Source organism: Astatotilapia calliptera, chromosome 10 (genome assembly GCF_964374335.1).
Source record: "Astatotilapia calliptera chromosome 10, fAstCal68.1, whole genome shotgun sequence".
Classification (NCBI taxonomy): Eukaryota; Metazoa; Chordata; class Actinopteri; order Cichliformes; family Cichlidae; genus Astatotilapia; species Astatotilapia calliptera.
The window spans coordinates 6,811,007-6,829,563 of NC_137431.1; the positions used below are offsets into that span (position 1 = coordinate 6,811,007).

The 18,557-nt window shown below is 38.0% G+C and overlaps 1 protein-coding gene and 1 long non-coding RNA gene across 2 annotated transcripts; both read left to right on the forward strand.

The window, feature by feature from the left end:
* Nucleotides 1-2,554: 2,554 nt before the first annotated feature.
* On the forward strand, nucleotides 2,555-18,211 carry LOC145431587 (uncharacterized). Its single transcript, XM_080307611.1, has 2 exons — nucleotides 2,555-2,838; nucleotides 17,493-18,211. Exons 1-2 carry the CDS (start codon nucleotides 2,640-2,642, stop codon nucleotides 18,209-18,211), a joined length of 918 nt encoding a protein of 305 aa, XP_080163737.1. The 5' UTR covers nucleotides 2,555-2,639.
* Nucleotides 7,717-10,674, forward strand: LOC145431530 (uncharacterized). The gene is made up of 2 exons (XR_013911869.1): nucleotides 7,717-9,378; nucleotides 10,085-10,674. It is a non-coding gene; the product is annotated as an uncharacterized LOC145431530 (long non-coding RNA).
* Nucleotides 18,212-18,557: the final 346 nt, after the last annotated feature.

Consider the following 18,557-nt stretch of genomic DNA (forward strand, 5'->3'; position numbering starts at 1 on the left):
GCAAAGGATATATATTGTCATATATATGATTCTTCTACCCAAAATAGATTTTTAAACCTAGTACTGGCGGACTTCTGCTACCAGGAGGGAGCAATTTTCTCTTAAGATAAAGGTGCTGAGTAAACTGTACTGAGTTCCACATTTGAAGGGTAACTGAACAGTTTTAGTCTGAGCCTCGTCTCAGTTTTTTGTAATATTGCGGAGTCATTTATTAAATGTTTTATGGAAGTCGTACAGTCAGTGAATGGCGAGTTTCCATTTGGATTTATAACAGGTTCGCGTTTTTCCACTGAACAGCGCAGGCATTGTATTACATAATGGTGTTAGGGGTGGGCTTGTACAGTCTGCCATAGCGTCTTATCAATTTCCTCCTGCTGCAGGCTCGTCAGCTGTTATGTTTGCACAGAGTATATCAGAAAACAACATGATGATGAAAAATAGACTATTATTGTCCATTCTTGCAACTTTTCAAAGCTGACCACTTACAAGTCGTTAACTTGCAGTCTTTTTTTTTTTTAACGTCATTCATCATACAGTACACTGTTATACTAAATAGACTGTATCAGCCAAGCCTTGCTTTAGTCATGCAGGTGGTATTCATATTGTGCTGTCCTCCAGAAATGACAGAAATTGTTGATATTATGAAAATTTATTGTAATAGATTTTTTTTTCCTCTTGCAACGTGTCTCCTTGCTGTTCTAAACCACAAATTGCACAGATATTTGCCAACCAAGACTGACTTATTCCAATTCTCTGTGAGCTTGCATCTTAAAGTCTGGCATCATTGTAATCCTCAAAATACAAATTTAAAGACTTCACAAACTTCAAATACAGTTGATGGGTTTCTTGTATAAAAAAAAAAACAAAATAGCCATATAATACAAACATGTATTATGTGACTACTTGAAGTAAACATTTTGTGTAGATCTATAATTTCAAGAAGAACTGGAGCATATTTGTACAGTCCTCGATTCAGAAAAAAAGAAAAAGGTTTTCTGAACCTACTTACTTTGTTTCCAGAAGAGCTACCTCTGTTACAAGTTAAGCTGGTTGAAAGCAGTGGGAAACATCCCTTGTGGCAGTTCATGTGATTATAATAATGTGTGAAAAAATGTTTCCTTTACTTATTGCCTTAAGCAATAAGTGAAATAAGCAACACTTCCTTCCTTGTATTTCACCCAACCTATGTCTTTATGGAGACTTCTATTTTGGAAGAAAAAAGGGGGTTGTTAAAGACACGTGGACATGAGACATAGCATAAAATTGCAATTTGCACAAAAACTCTAAATGATCCTATGGCAGTGTATTTTTACAAAGACCACACTAGAAATGATATCTAACCATTTAGGGGGTGGTGAAAGACTGAAAAAATGAAAAATATTTTGGGTTGTAACATTCCAGGCCACTAAGCTTCCAGGACTGGATGATGAGGTAGGTCTTTTGCAATTTCAGTATTCACATTTACTTTACCTTCAATACTTTCTACAAAGACTACAAAGAACATTTGTTTCTCAAAAATTTGATTTTAGTCTTAGTGGGGGTTTCTTTTCATTATGAGATTTTATTGTTTTTATTGATTGATTTTATTGTTGTTCGCGCTAGTTCTGATTAGATACATCCCTGTATTCGCTCTGCAACAGACTAGCAACCTCTCCACATCTGATCCTGTGACATTTCCCCCTAAATAGTGCCATATTTGTAAGGAAAATGCAATTGTTGGTTGAGTAGGAGAGTTGAGTATGTAGGTTTCACCCATGAACACATCAGTTTATTCTGCTGTTGAATCAGAATAAACTGAAATCAAGAATCAGACATACTGAAAATAGCATTTGGAAGAACCATGCACACACAATAGCCTTGCACTTCCTCCTCATGCTGGTCACTAGCTTAACCACAAAATGCTGTGGGATGGCATCCCATTCTTCAACTAGCATTTGTCACAAGTCAAACTATGTGGTTGTGACACAACAAAACCGTTGTGTTGGTCACTCTGGTACAAACAACACGCCTGGACTGCAGACCATCCATCCTCTCCACTCTCAAATTCTAGTCTCTTAGAAACCCTGCTCTGTGGGGGTGAGCGTTGTCGTCTTGGAGGACAGAGTTCACTCCCAGACTGTGGAAATGAGATTGTCGGTGATTTTTCCAGTGAGTGAGATGCTGCTCCACACCATCAGAGTACCTCCATCAAAAGCTGTTACCCTGTTATTGGTTGTAGTTCAAGTTCTAGTGCACATGTTACTGACACCAGTGTAAAAAGGCCTGACAGTGAAGGGCAGTCATGACAGGCCTGTGAGACCAAAGACTGTCTGTTTTGCGTCTATAGTCAAAGCACATACTCAGCTCTGCTGCTAAACCCACAACTTTGTTGTATTACCAATGTGGCTTACTTCAGTGGGGGGCTCAACCAGCCTGGATAGTATACATATGTTTTTCAACTTCACCTATTTATCTGAGTGCATGCACAAGAACAAAAAACCTCTTTTTCAGATACTGCCAGTATCATTTCGTAACGAATATAATCATTTTCCTCATGTAGGCTTATACTGGTAATCTTTGGTATTAAAAAAATCCATCTATATGTTTTTTGTCTCAAAAAAAGAGTTTGTTTGTTTGTTTGTTTTCTTGATAGTTTCAGAATGTTAAAAGAACAGGAACCTTTTGCAGAGTATGACACCCATAGCACTTCAAAGAATGTCAAGGATAAGAGTAACAGTGCCACCCTGTGGGCATCTCAGGGTGGCACTCACAGGGTGCAGTCTGAAATGGGTGACAAGAGCACCCGCATGCTCTACTGTGACTCAGAGAAAGACTCAGAAAAAGACTCAGGGTACTCAGGTAGGTTGCACGTGGATTTAACACAGACCCAAAGAATACTGTTAAGACTCAATAAAGTTAAATATGAATGCCTTTTATTTTGTAAGGACACATGAACATGTAGTTGAAAATAATGTTTTCTTCCGTAAGAACTCCTTACTTGTAATTCATTATAATTATGCAGCTCCATGCAGGGATAGAGTGCCTTAATTAAAGTTGCCTTGGCAATGACATTGATGTCTTGGCAACATTTTTCTGCCTAGATTTTTTTCAAATTTCTGTGGATTGAATCAGTAATTGTGTGACCAAACTGCCATTTGTCTTGCTCAATACATGTAAAGACGCCACAAATGCAGTCATTCTTACAGAGCAACTGTAACATTGGCCTGGAGCTGATGTCGTCAGGCAACCTTTACTTGATGTTTCAACCCAAGTTGTTGATGTGGGCTTCCCACACAGTTTGCAGGATGGATGTTACACATTATTGTGTTTACCAGAGAAGGGAGTGTATATATTGTTCCTGTTGCTGATGGTGTCTTTTTTTTTTTGTGGTGTATGGATTTGGATGTGCATATGCATGTGTGTCCTCTATGCAACCTATGATTGTACTGAGGACTACAATGATTCATCAAGTAATAATTCTATTATAAAAATTCTCAAGAGAAATTATTTGCTTCCATGCCTCGTTTAACGCACTGCTCTGTAGTGAGCGCCATGGGAACGCGAACGCAATAGCTTCACCCATATTTGCACCGTGTCAAGTGAGCCATCACATGCAAAGTCACAGTCCAGCTAGCCGCACCGCCAGCTGCACCTACAATATTGTTGCACTTTCTTACAGATATCACGGTACGAGTGCCGACTGGCTTAGAAACACACGAGTCTTCTCTATCCTGCCGTTTTTCACCACTTTACTATTCAATCCACTTTGAGTTTTGGATTATTAGAAATATATATTACACACACACACACACACACACACACACACACACACATATATATATATATATATATATATCTTCTGGAATATCAGCTCAAAGATGAGAATGTTTGAAGCACAGTACTGTAATTTTGGAAGATTTTACTATTATTTTTCTGTGAAACCATAGAGTTCAGAGAGCTGTGAGCCGGAAGAAGAAGAGTGAGGGTGATCCAGAGTAAGAATAATTTACATATTTGCGTCACCTCTAACAGTTTCCCTGTAATAAAATTTTAAAAATACAAAATATCAAAAATACAGCACTACACTTTTACAGTATTTAGTTGGGGATAAGGTCGTGTTGAATAGAAATGTACAGCACATTAAGAAGACACTGCTTTGGAAATGCAATATTGTCAACTCTTACAGAATGTGTAAAAATGTTTTGATATTTTTTATGTGTAGTGTAAGAATGATAAATGAACATTTTACACACACACACACACACACGTATGTACGTACGTAAGGTACGTACGTACGTGTGTGTGTATATACTCAAAGTGTGTTGAGTAGTAAAGTGGTGAAAAATGGCAGCATACAGGCTGTGTCCCAATCCAGCGACCGCATGCTTCGGAGTGTGCGCATTTTGCGTGCTAGGTACGGCGCATACTAGGAGGTACGAGAAGTACGGAAGTGAGAGGCTTGTGAAATGGGACAGTCTAGCCTTCGTCGCACTGCTCAGGTTGCCTAGCAAACATGGATCTAACCGCGAGAAACGTTTCATACAGCATTGTTTGACAGAAATGAAGGAGAAAAAAATGTTTTTTTGTTCATTCATTTTTTTTCATGACATCACTTTGTTTAAATGAGTATCTGAGGCTGAGACCACAGGACTGTAAAAACATGATTGTTGGGCTTCATTTCTGTACTGAACAGTCATTTTAAGATTAGTTAGTAAATAACAATTAGCTAATATTGTTCATGAGACTAAAGTCATCTCACTTTGGTAATGTAAATATAATATGGCCAATATTATATTTATTGTCAGATTATTATGATATATTACAGCAGTGAGCTTCAACTCTGGGTCAAAGATTCAAGTTGCAGTTATTTATATTTCCTATCACCTTAAATCTTCACTCAATGACAAGTATCTTAGACAGTGTACATATAGATGTATCATATATAAGAGACAAATATTGTTCGTTTAATATGTTGGCATTACTAAATTTGGCTCAATGCTTACATATATGTGTAAAAAGAAAATGTACGAGCTGTGAAAACTGTTTCTGATAGAATGAAGAGTAGACTGATATATTAAATATTCCTTTACTGGGTGAGAAAATCAGACCATGTCATAACTGCTTTAAGTAATAAAGAACAGATATCAGAGCCTTAAACAGGCTGACTTCTGCTAAATGGGTCAAACTGGGCAGAAAGTATACAAACACATAACATCCGTATAGAATATGATGTAACACTATAGATCAACTTACCTCAGAATATATAAAGCATATAAACAATTACAGCAATATGATGCAACAAACACAGCAGTGCTGCTAATCCAAAATACTCAAAGATTCATAGAACTGAAACAAACATGGACATTTATTTTTAGCTCCATTCTGCTGCTGATACATACTTTAGGTTTCTGAATATTAAACTTGTTGCTGCCTTTCATAGTGTGTAACCTGAAGGCCCTGAGTACTTTCTCCCACACTGAAAACACTGGAATGATAAAATTATTTGAACATTACCTAATAAGACTGATTCAGGACAGACAGTTAGTGATTTTAAACTTTTCTAGCAGTCCTTCACAAACAGGGAACAGTCTGTCTATTCTCTCCATCTGTCAGCTAGTGCTGGCTCTTCCTCCTCCTCTTCCTCACACACTGCTGAGTTTGTCCTGGTGGATCATCAGGGGTGCAAAGCCTCACAGATGATGTGCAGCAGTGGGTCCCTCAGTCTGTCCTCACTCTGGACACTTGCAGTTGTCACACATTGAAATCAAATTTGTGATAAGCTGCAGGATTCAAACACAAGTTTGAAATAAATACATGTTCATACTTTTATTACACAATCAGAGAGAAAGAAAAAGAGAGAGCGAGTGCAGGACAGACGGACAGGTGACAGTCTCAGGTGTATACACTGCTACAAAACAACACAAGAGAAGGAGGATTTAGTGTTTGTGTTATTACGAGTGCTAAACAAGAAGAGTTCCCAGATGGTACAGTGGACACATGTGTGACTCCTGTGATTAAAGCATCTTTCTTTCAGCTTAACGAGTGAACCGTCAGCTCGTTCAAACAAACATTAAAGTCTGTTTTGCTTTTAAAGTAAAGGCTTTAAAACCAAGTTAACGCTGAAAGTACAAACGTCACTGATGTCACATAACTTTGCTGACATGTGGCCAACAGTCATGTTTTAACCTTCCTGCCTTCTTGGGACCTTTTTGTGCCACTGCTATGTGTTAAATGGCTGCCATTTCCACTGTGTTCAGTGGAATATAACCAAACTTGCCACAGGATAGTTTTTACCTGTCAATGTTAATATTCCAGTGTGAATTCCTTAAATCAGCCTAAAATGGCTGAGCAGCAGAAATCCCCACACCCATCACCCTGGGGACCATTTTCTGCCCATTGACTTCCATTATAAACGCTATTTTTCAACCCCAAATTATCATCATATGATTTTATTTTTTCTTCTTTTCTTGGATGTCAATGAAGACTCAGGGCCTTGAAGTTTTAATTTTTAAATTGCAAAAAAAATGCAAAAAAAATAATGGCAGGTCAAAATATATGTTGGTGCCAATCTTTGGTCCATCTAAAGGCCTACTTATAATGACAATCACATATTACTTCAACTGGTTTTTTGTGGAAATATTTAGTTTCGTTTTTTGGTTTTTGGGGCTTATAACACAGGGCGCTCATGTAATAACACTGGGATTTGAAGGGTTAAAACAACGAAAATATAATTAAAACTTTACATGAATATTTCAGGGAGAAGTAGTTTTACAAGGTTGGCTAATTTAAAGTGGAATAAAATATGGATATATGGTCTTTTTATGGCGTGGCTGAGAATGGTCCCTAGGGTGATGGGTGTGAGTTTTTTAAAGGATGGCAGGAGGGTTATTAATGTTCTTCATTATTAAACATTTGCACACAAATAAGTGACATAATATTCAGTACTTTTGAAAGTTTACTCTTTGGCCGCCCGCACATTTGGAGGCTGCATTTGGAGGCTGCATTTGGAGTACACTTCGGATTGTGATAGCCTCATAGATAGGTCTCAAAATGCGTACTCCGAAGCGTGCGGTCGCTGGATTGGGACAAAGCCACAGAAGACTTGTGTTTCTAAGCCAGTCGCACCTGTACTGTAATATCTGTTTCATAGGGTTTCATAAAATCTTTCAGATTGAAAGTGAAATAATAGAAAAAAAAATTGGATTAATATTTAACAGCTTTTTTTCACAAGCCAATAAAAATTTACATGGGCTGTTAAACTCTTGACCTACTGATCTGAGGGTTGTTACATCAGACACTGAATTGCTATTAATATTAATTAATGTCTACACAATCATACCGTCTGTTTTCAGAAGTACAAAACCTTGTCTTCTATTAATGTCAGAAAGCCTTCCAAGAAGATAGAATAAATGTAAATTTGTAATGTCTTAGTTTAAATTCCATATATCTCTTGTTTTATTGACTTTGACATTTGACTGCACTTGAGATTATTTATATATTTTTGCATTTTGGAAATGTTTTCTTTTAAAAAAAAATTTCAATATGGCAGGAAACACATGTAACTGCATGTATAGTGACTGGTGGCGCTGCCTTGGACTTCAGTAGTAATATACCTGTACCTCTTTTTGCCCCCCCCCCGAGGGCATTCCCCCCCCCACCCCCCGCCCACCCCACACCCCTCTCCCCCCACACCCCCCACCCCGAGGGCATTTTCCCCCCTCCCCTATCCCCCTCCGCGTCCATGTGCGTGTGCACGTGCGCGAGAACGGACTTTTTGCACGTGCATGCGTGTCCAGGGGTCATATGAGTTCACATGTGTTTAATAGAGTATTATTTAATGAAACCATAATGTGTTTTAATTAAACTCTTTTTAAAGGATTGTATAGGTCTCAGAGTTCTGTTATTTAGACATAGGTGATTTAATTGAACTACTTTAGGGGTATTTTAACTAGTTAGGAGCCTTTTGCATTTTCTTCAGTGCTATTTAGGAGCAAATAGTTTTCAAACAGAGGGCCGCAAATAACAGGTATCCCTTTAGAAATAAACAGTGATACTTTTAAAAACCGTGTATTCCCACACAGCATTTAATTTAGCTAGTTTAGGAAGATTTCACTTTTCTAATAGTTTCACAGGCTAGTAGTTTTTAAATAGAGCACCACAAACAACATGTTTCCCTTTAGAAATAAACTGTGATACTTCTAAAAGTACATATTCACACTAGCGCTGTATCAACCTCAATGTGGCTTTAATGCAACTAGTCTTATAATTATCTACTAGTCTGCAACAGTTAGACTCGCTGATTACACATAGCTGATTTAACTACTTTAGTGGCATTTCACACTCTTTTTAAAGGATTGTATAGGTCTCAGAGTTCTGTTATTTAGACATAGGTGATTTAATTTAGCTACTTTAGGGGTATTTTAACTAGTTAGGAGCCTTTTGCATTTTCTTCAGTGCTATTTAGGAGCAAATAACAGGTATTCCTTTAGAAATAAACAGTGATACTTCTAAAAACCGTGTATTCCCACACAGCATTTAATTTAGCTAGTTTAGGAAGATTTCACTTTTCTAATAGTTTCACAGGCTAGTAGTTTTTTTTTTTAAATAGAGCACCACAAACAACATGTATCCCTTTAGAAATAAACTGTGCTCCTTCTAAAAGTACATATTCACACTAGAGCTGTATCAACCTCAATGTGGCTTTAATGCAGCTAGTCTTATAATTATCTACTAGTCTGCAACAGTTAGACTCGATGATTACACATAGATGATTTAACTACTTTAGGGGCATTTCACTTTTCTAAAAGTTTCACAGGCCAATAGTTTTAAATAGAGCACCGCAAACAACATGTATTCTTTTAGAAATAAGCTGTGATACTTCTAAAAAACACATATTCCCACACTCTGTAACAGTTAGACAGAGGGGGTGCAGCTAGGCTCCCAACAGTCTGCAAAAGAAGTCATGAAGCAAACAAAAGAGGCTCCTTATCAAGAGCATCCCAGCCCAAAGGTGTATATACACAAACAGTTAATGGCTTTAATGCAACTAGTCTTATCATGTCAGAGGCCAGCAGAAACCATGTCCAACAGAGTCTCCAAAGGCCTGCCACCTTTCTTCCTTTCATCATGCTCTTTTATCTCTACATCTCAGAGGTCAACTGAAAGTAGCCCCACCTATATAAAAACACCCCATCAGACACACAGTATTTTCCTCAGCACTTCACAACTGCCGCAAGGTATAGCGTTTTAACTTGTTGTTTTTTCACCTGAATGTGCGTTGGAGCCGACTTTGCTACCAGCACAGAGCGTTTCTGACAGTCGGGCGCTGCTTATACAATAGAGAAAAGCAACAACACAGAGTGTTTCTCTGCTCCAAGAAATCCGAGGGCCTTTCACAAGGTAAGCATGTCTGTTATACCCAGGGCATAAATGTCTGTATGTCAGTGCTGATTATTCAAACCCTGTTTAAAATGTGAGACATATGTTGTCCGAAAACAATTCCTCTAAATTTGCAAAGTTACTGATTTAAAAAATATATATTTTCGAATTTTTAGTTGCATGTCAAACATATGATAGACTCTTGAGCATATTCGTATAGCTAAATTCACAATGGTATAACCGTGCTAAATAAAAGAGGACCAAGCACCAATGCACTCTAATCCACTCCGCTAAACTGTATGTTGATAAGTACATGAAGAGTACCTCTACCTCTACAGCTGAAAACAGTTTGTATCCGCACTCTGAGGGTCCGCTGAATTGTTTTAATGGCACTTTTTGACGAACAGCAGATGATGAAATCCTATTTATTGTAGAAACTGTCCCTAAGCTATTGTTGCTCATACTTACTGAGGTCCCTAGCTACTTCCTTACTATGTCAGTAAACTTTTTTGAAAAGGAAGCTGTTGTAGATTTAAAGAAACATCTTAATTGAAGCAAAGGCAAAAAAAAAAACTGGAATGAATTTCATGTGACTGTTCATATTAAAGCCAACAACAAGTGAAAATCCAAAAACGGCTCCAATCCTTTGTATTAATGATCTCCCCCCCCCTCTCTCTCTCTCTCTCTCTCTGTGTGTGTGTGTGCGTGAGTGTGTGTGCCCTCACAGAAGGAAGGTCACAGCAGGAGCTTTTCTCAAACGCATTACCAAGCAGTTTTTTACAAGAAGTGTAGCTCATACAATGGTATAAATGTATTCTTTGCGATACTTTATAAATATGAAGCTAAAGATTTTGAGTTCGTGCACATTGTGAAGCAAGAATCTAAATATTTGTGTCACAATGATTTCTATAAAAGTGTGTTGTTTATGGGGATAATGTAACAAATCTTTTGTGCGTCCTATTAATGATCAATGGTAATTGAAGAGGAACCCTGACTCAGGACATTTTCATGACAAGTGACAGCGCAGACAACTACTAATGAGAGAACATGTTTTATCATCATAAAGACTGTGATATGAAGCATCGTTAAAGTGTCACTTCAGTAATGTTGACTCATGTTTTTAATAATGACTTTAAAACACTAAACTCTAATTTCTGTGGTTTATTTTAAGTTTACAGAATATAACATGTGGTAAGACGACGAGTTTTACTTCTCACTGACCGTGTTATGTGTATCTATTTATCATGTATGCTACTTTGCTCTGTGGACTGTAAAATGTTTCATTGTGTTCATGAAATAAACCAGACTTTCACTGTCTGCATCTTTTACTGTTTTTCTGCTTTTGTTCACTCCAAGTTTGACAAAACCTACAGATATCCAGAGTTAACTCACTAACAATGTGGAGCAGTCACAGTGTATTTAGCTGCTTTTTCCCTGAACACAACCAACTGAGAGAAACGCCTGTAGGCCTCACTTTGGTCATTTGAACGCTGAAGGAGATTTGTTCCATAGACACATACTAGTGTTTCCTGCACTACTATGTTCTATATAAATCCAGATTCCTTTTATAGTTTGCAGTGAAATTTGTTAAACCATTGCTTAATGGGACAGAAGTACAAGTCACTCTTTACTAACACATTTGTAGATAAGTTTATTGCTGAACAACACAGCTAGCAGTCTCACACACTCTTTAGGTTTTTCAAGTTATGTGTGTAAGGGTTTAGTCTATCAGACCTTACCCTTTTTCCCCAGTATCACAACAGTATGACTCCCAAAGTACGGCTCAGTAAACAACCAATGATTCTAAAGACAGAACAGAAAGATACAGTTGGAAGATGAATGATAGCGTTTTTATGATGCGTAGTAAAACGACCCCCTCTTCTTCTTCTCTGTGTTGTTGTTGTTGTTCGTGTGTGTGTGTGTGTGTGTGTGTGTGTGTGTGTGTGTGTGTGTGTGTGTGTGTGTGTGTGCCTTAGAAGTCAAATAATACATTAGCCATACTTAAAAAAAACATCTGAATTTCATTTAGAACTGAGATTCTAAGTTGTAAGCAGAAATCTTATGCACAGCCAGAAACATGTTTCCCCACTTTCACAATGCTGAGGTGACAAATCCACAACCCCCCAACAAATGGTTTGTTACACGCGGGTGTGAAGGGCAAGCTTTACTTACACAGCCTCACACACACTAGATTTTTAAAGTTTTTGGGTACAGGGGTTTAGCCACAGATGCAACATCCACTTTTGATAAAGATCACTCCACCTGTTTATTTGTTAAGAAATTAAGCATCTTTATCAAGCTCTTATTTATACATGTCTAAACAATAATAGACACAGTGTGCTCTGTGACATTATAGTCTTCTACTTCTGCTTCCATCGGTTTGCATTTTAAACTCCCAGCCTTTCAGTTTGTTATGAACGACTTATATTTCTAACATTTTGTGATATAAAAGTGAACCATGCGACTTTTTTTATTTCCTGTTTGATGGAAGGACTTAAGACACGAGTTATTTAAACAATTCTAAATGACAGTGTGATGGCCATAGTACTTTATGTGGGCCAAATGTGTTAAGGATAATGTTTATCAATGTAAAATTGCAAAGAACCTTTGGATAGATTATAACATTTTGTAAACAGTTACCTCAGAAGCTGTACTGGCAGTTCTATGTATGTAAGGTAAAACTATCCACAGTACTTCCACTTAAGTAACTAAACACATAAAGTCACCCTTACCAGTAATCCGCTGCTCCTTGAAAAAAGTAGCACAAACAGACAACTGACTGAGCAATGATAAGTAGAGCTACCCGAGGTCGATACTCAAGCAGAAGAAAATTAAAAGTTGTTGTTTTTGTGGCTCGAAAAATTAAAGAAAGTATGTTTAATAATTCAACAAGACCCGCACCTTCAACACATGTACATTCAAATTTTGGAACAGGCTCAACATTGCTGTTTGTTCAATAGTTTTTATCCGTTCGAAAAAGTCATTTTACGGCTTTAATGTTTCCAGCTGATAAGGAGAATGAGTGCATTTCAAATGAGCGTCCAAAGGCTTTAAACATCTGCTTTGTCTGTAACGACAGTATCAAACTACAGAGCATTGTTTTTACTAAAATTCAACATTTTCAGATGAAAATTTGGCTGCTTTTTGTTTTTTTCACTGTAACACACACCTCAACGCCGTTTTTAGGATATTCTTGGTGATCCCACCTTTTTTCATATTTAGGCTTTTGGCACTGAGGATATCTAATACGCATGTTGTCACTGTGTTTTTGTACTACCAGCTGCGAGGGCTCTGCTTTGAGCAGTCTGTTTTTATTTTGTCTCGTGACTGTGTGTTTTTTTTTTTCAAACGAGATCCTCCTCAGTTTGATTTTGTTACCACAAACTTTGTGTGAAGTTCACAACAGAGGTAAAGAGATTTAAACACCCCAGTTTAAGGAGGCAGGCAGGGGTTGGACCACCTGCACAGGACACAGGAGATGTGCAACAGAAGCAGAGGGAACATTTTACAAGATGATAAATGGCAGATTTAGGTGATTAAGGACTGTTGACAAGATTAAAAGACACGTCCGTCAGAGTTCAACAACATTACAGTTTGATTAAATAAAACTTTTTTAAACTACACAAGGGTCATTATCTCCTCTGATAGTAAGCATATTAAACATGTCAAGAAAGAAAGAGTATAAAGAAAAATAGTAAGTGTGTCTAATTAAACTCTTCCTGTGAACCTTATATCATCCTTTAATATGTTCGGTGTTACAAACTTGAAGAAGCACGGAAAAGATCATCAGACATTAATCTAATCAGTTTTCAGCCTTCATTCATATTGAAAAGTTGAAAAAAGAGGTACAGGTATATTACTACTGACTTCTATGATTTTTAAGATTTTCAGTATCAAAGTGAAGCCAGTGATGAATCAGTACATCCAATGTTACACAGTAAAAATAACAGATGTAGTTAAACTGGCAAACTTTGTTTTTAAAGTGAACAAATCTTTAAGCCGGTAAGTTACTGGTGTGTATCACAGTTCAACTCTTTCATTGTGATTTTTAATTTATTCATATAAAGATAAACTGTACATAGGCAAATGTTTCACTATGAACTCCAATAAAAGCTCTAATCCTATTTAGCAGAGTTAGACTAACATGAGGGTAACATGATGGTATGGTGGTTAGCACTGTTAAGCTACAGCAAGAAGGTCCTGGGGTTGAATCTACCATCTGAGCTTTGAGCTTTCTGTGTGGAGTTTGCATGTTCTCGCTGTGTCTGCGTGGGTTCTCTCCAGGTACTACGGCTTCCTCCCACAGTCAAAAGACATGCATTTACTGGAGTCACCAAGAATAACTGGTGATTCTAAATTGCCCATAGGTGTGAATATGGGTGTGAATGGCTGTCTGTCTCTCTGTAGCACCGCAACAGGCTGGCGACCTGACCAGGGTGTACCTTCACACTGACCATATGGTAGCTGCGATAGGTTCCAGCCTCCTAGCATAAGAACATGAGCATGAATGGATTAATATAAAATATAAATCAGTTAATAAATTATTGTATAATTTAGCTACAGTAAATTAGTTCCAGCTGTGGTGTACACTTTAATGACTCAACAATTATATAGCATTTTAGGTATATTTTAATGCAGAACATTGGTACTTTTACAATTCAATTGTACTGCACCAAATCACAACAACAGTCGCCTCAAGGTGCTTTATATTGTAAAGTAGACCCTACATGCAGAGAAAACCCCAACAATAACATGACGCCACATGACTATGAGCAAGCACTTTGACGACAGTGGAAGGAAAAACTCCCTTTTAACAGAAAGAAACCTCCGGCAGAACAGATGACCACCCTTCCCTGATGGGCGACCATCTGCTGCGACCGGTTGGGGTTTGAGAAGGAAGACAGGATAAAAGACATGCTGTGGAAGAGAGCCAGAGGTTCAATGCAGAGAGATCTATTAACATATAGTGAGTGAGAAAGGTGACTGAAGAAGAAATGCTCAGGCTATGTCCACACTACCCTGGATATATTTGAAAACGGCGTTTTCGTTTGAAAACGCTCTGCGTCCACCCTACCGTTTTAAGTAGTTTTCACAGAGTTGCGCGTCCACATAAAAAAAACAACTGAGAAACAACTGCTGTATAATGCACTCCGCTATCTTTGTTTAATTGGTCACATGACTACATCACATGACTAAAATGTGTCATCGTTTTAGAAAGTCTGCATTTTCGAGTGTCCACACTGTGACGGGACAGCTCCGTTTTGAAATATATAAGTTTTCGAGAGCATTTTCAAAACACTGCGTTTTTCCTTGGGGAAAACGCTGTACACATACACAAATTCTTTTTACACATACAAAACTGATTTACAAGTACAAAATATTTATGACCACATTTTGAGCCCATACCATTCTCCTTCGGGTATGTTGTAATCTGTGTTTCCAAGCCTGAAAAGAAAATCTTAGCTCAAAATTGGCAAATCTTAGAAAATCCCTACTCTTTTGGCACAAAGTCTGTGCAGCAAAATTGAGTATTTCTTTCAGTATGTGTAAGGCAGGCCACTCGTTCTGACGCTTCAGCATTCTTTACCACCTCTTTTACTGCTCTCCAAGGTGGTTCTCTGGTGCTCAGGTCTTTAAAAGGAAGTGCTAGGCTGCTGATCTTTGGACTTTGGATATGTCATCATCTACAGTGCATAGTATCATTAAAAGATTTTGAGAATATAGAGAACTCTCGTCAACTCCCATCAATATAGGACGCTTATGATTTTTTGTCATTGAATACTTCAGCAACACAATGGTAAACCAAATACTGCAGGTATAACAATACAATGGGTTTTTAGAAAATACATTTTTGTTCCTGAATTGTCCAGTCCAAGCCTTTCACCAGTTGAAAGCATTTGGCACATCATGAAATGAAAAATACAACAAAGACAACCCAGGACTGTTGAGCAGCTAGAATTCTATTAGCTTTCCTCTCCAAAACGTTCAACAACTGGTTTTAGTTCCCAGACATTTAAGACGACATGCTGCACAGTGGTAAATGTGTGTTTTTTTTTACAGCTTAACCAGGACAAAACTGAAGTTTTAATCATTGGTCCTGAGGCTCAGAGAGAGAAACTCTTGTCTAAATTACAGGCATTTTCACTATGCCCTTCACTACAAGTGAAAAACCTGGGTGTTATTTTTGACTCTGAGCTTGGTTTTATCCCACATATTAAACATGTTACCAAAATTGGATTTTATCATCTAAAAAATATCTTAAAAATATAGCCAGGGTCCGCCCTATTCTCTCTCAGGCCGGTGTAATGCGGGCCCACATTACACCGGTTTTAGAATTGCTGCATTGGCTCCCTGTGTGTTTCAGGATCAGGATTGGTTTTTAAATGTCTTAATGGTCTTGGGCCTTCTTATCTCTCAGATTTGCTTTTACCATATGAACCCTCGCGGACCTTGAGGTCCTCAGGCACTGGCCTTTTGATTAATTTTTTTTATTAATTTAGATTTTACCTAATATTTATTGATTTTATTCTTATTCATTTTTTATCTTCTTACTCTATTTATATTTATATTGTATCCCATTCTTATTTATTTTATTTATTTATTTATTTTTATTCTGTATATACTCTTATTAGGTCATATCTCCAGTGTTTCCTCGGAGGGGGCTCTCTGCACCGGGGCTGTGATCGACCGTGGCTGCTGGGGCTCTGTGGGTCTTCTCAGCCTGGCTGGGGGGCTTCTTTGCCTCCCTCCTGCTGTGTGCCCAGCCTGGAGGCTGCGGTCTGTGACCGGCTCCCGGTGCACATGGCTCCCCGTGATAGTGTTTCCTCACTTGGCTCATGTGTGCCCAGCCCAATTTTACTTTTTAAGTGTGTGTGTGTGTGTGTGTGTGTGTGTGTGTGTGTGTGTGTGTGTGTGTGTGTGCGTTGGGGGGGGGGGGTTATGTATCCATGATCGTTTATGTTAATGAGAGTGTGGAGAGTGAGTTGGAGGGCAGGGTGGGGTGGGCTGCTTTTAACCATGTAAAGCACTTTGTGCTACATCTTTGTATGAAAAGGGCTTTATAAAGATTGATTGATTGATTGATTGATTGATTGATTGATTGATTGATTGATTGATTGATTGATTGATTGATTGATGTGCTTTTTTTTCTTGAAATGGTACTTTTTTTTTATTTTAAACATTTTTCTGTGTTGTTGAAGTTTATTACATTTACAAATCATTGTATTTTGTTTTATTTGCATTTTACCCAGTGTCCCAACTTTTTTTTGGAGGGAGGGGGGGGATTTGGTTTGAAATGGAAACCCCTCTAAATGCTGAGTTATAAATTGTGTTTAGAGAATAGAAGTGTTTTAGACTTTCCTTTGCATCACAACAGTCTGTTTTTATTTTACATTTGCTGGAGTGGCTAGTCCTCAACAGATCCAGAATCTGCACCAAATCTGGATTAGTTTCCTTACAGCCCAATGATTGACTTTTAAATAAGTAGAAGATCATTTCATTTCAATTCCATCTTATTTGTACAGCACCAAATCAGAACAACAGTGGCCTCAAAGTGCTTTAAAACTCTTTTGTTTTTAAATCCCATCCTTTAGTGCCCTTAGAAACCTCATTAGATCTATTAAGATGCCGCTACAAACTGCGCACACATATAGAGACACCTGACTCTTGATGTCAGAGGTCTGAATAAGTCGAACAGGTTTTAATATTTGGTAGTTAATCTGGAACCACTGGATGTAACTGACTGGATCTGAAGATATAATAAATGTGGAGGTGTATTTATTTTTTCGCCATTCTAGTGTGTTGCATTGTTAAATATTCATAATAATTTTAGTTCTGATTTGGTCTTAACCAATTTCTGAGAATAGTACTTTTAGCCATTAGCCTAGTTATCACCCTAGCTATCTCTAGCTTCTGAAATCTTGACTTTCCTCATCAGTTAGTTTCAAACCTTTTTGGGCCAATATTCGGTGCTAAGCACACAATATACAATGTGTTTGCTTTATTTTTCAGATAGAAAATAAGGTTAAACTGGATTTGAATATTTTTAGACTGTTTTTGATCATTCTTTCATTTTAAAATTGCTAATTTGATCATTTGTCCCAGTATATGTAATACATTTCCATGTCAATGCATAGATGATGTGTATATGATTGTTTTTGTGCCCTACAACTTATCTCTTTTTGACCATAACCTCCTCTACATCTTGTGTTTGTTTGTTTATTTTTCTTCTGGTTTGAAAAACCCTGTCCACAACAAAGTCCATTTCCAACATAAAGTCAGAGGAGGACACAGTTCTATCCTCAACTTATCTCACTGCCTGCTGCCCAGTTATGCCTCATCTAAAACCCAACACAAGTCCCGCCACTGTCACAAAAACTCCAGCTCTGAAAGATTAGGCTCACTGTCCATCTCGAGGTCCCACATACCCTCTTCACCTTCTTCCTTTTCTCCCCTATCCTCCTCTCCTTCCTCTTCATCTCCCACTTCAACAGCTCACAGTCCATATCACCTAGCTCCAGACAGCTCTTCCACACGTCAGCGCAGGTTCCTCAACACAGCAGAGATTCTCAACCAGTTGGGCCTGCTGGCTATTACACTACGCACCAAGGAGCTGCTAAAGCAGAATGTTGCTATAGAGAGAGAAATTACTCAGTTACATCAGCACACCCATCTCTTATCCCAGGCCAGCCAAAACAGTGGCACTGAAGTCTCACATAGCCTTGACAAACTCTTCCAAATTATGAGAGAATCAGGCCTACTTGAACTTGGTGCTTTTGTAACCAATACATCTACTCAACAAAGAATGAGTGAAGCAATATGGATGACAGCAGAGGACAATTTATTTAGGGTCTGATGGCAATTTACCATCGGTGTCCAGCACTTTAAAGGATTGATGGACTGGAGCACATCTGTCCTTAACATACCCTCTTAAACATCAGCTTGACACTGATACATCAAAGGAAACTTAACCAACTCTAAGGGCAAATGTTTCAACCTGAACAACTTAAAACTTCTCTGGGATACAATGTAAACAAAGACAAGAAGAAGAAAAAAAATATTTCCATCAATAGCCACTTCTCCTAACCAGGAGACAAGTGAATATATTATGTAAAGAGTCTTTTTTTTCTCAGTCCTGGGGTTGTAACACCACAACCTCCTCAGTCCGTAATCAGAGAGTGTCTATTTGACAATAACCAAAA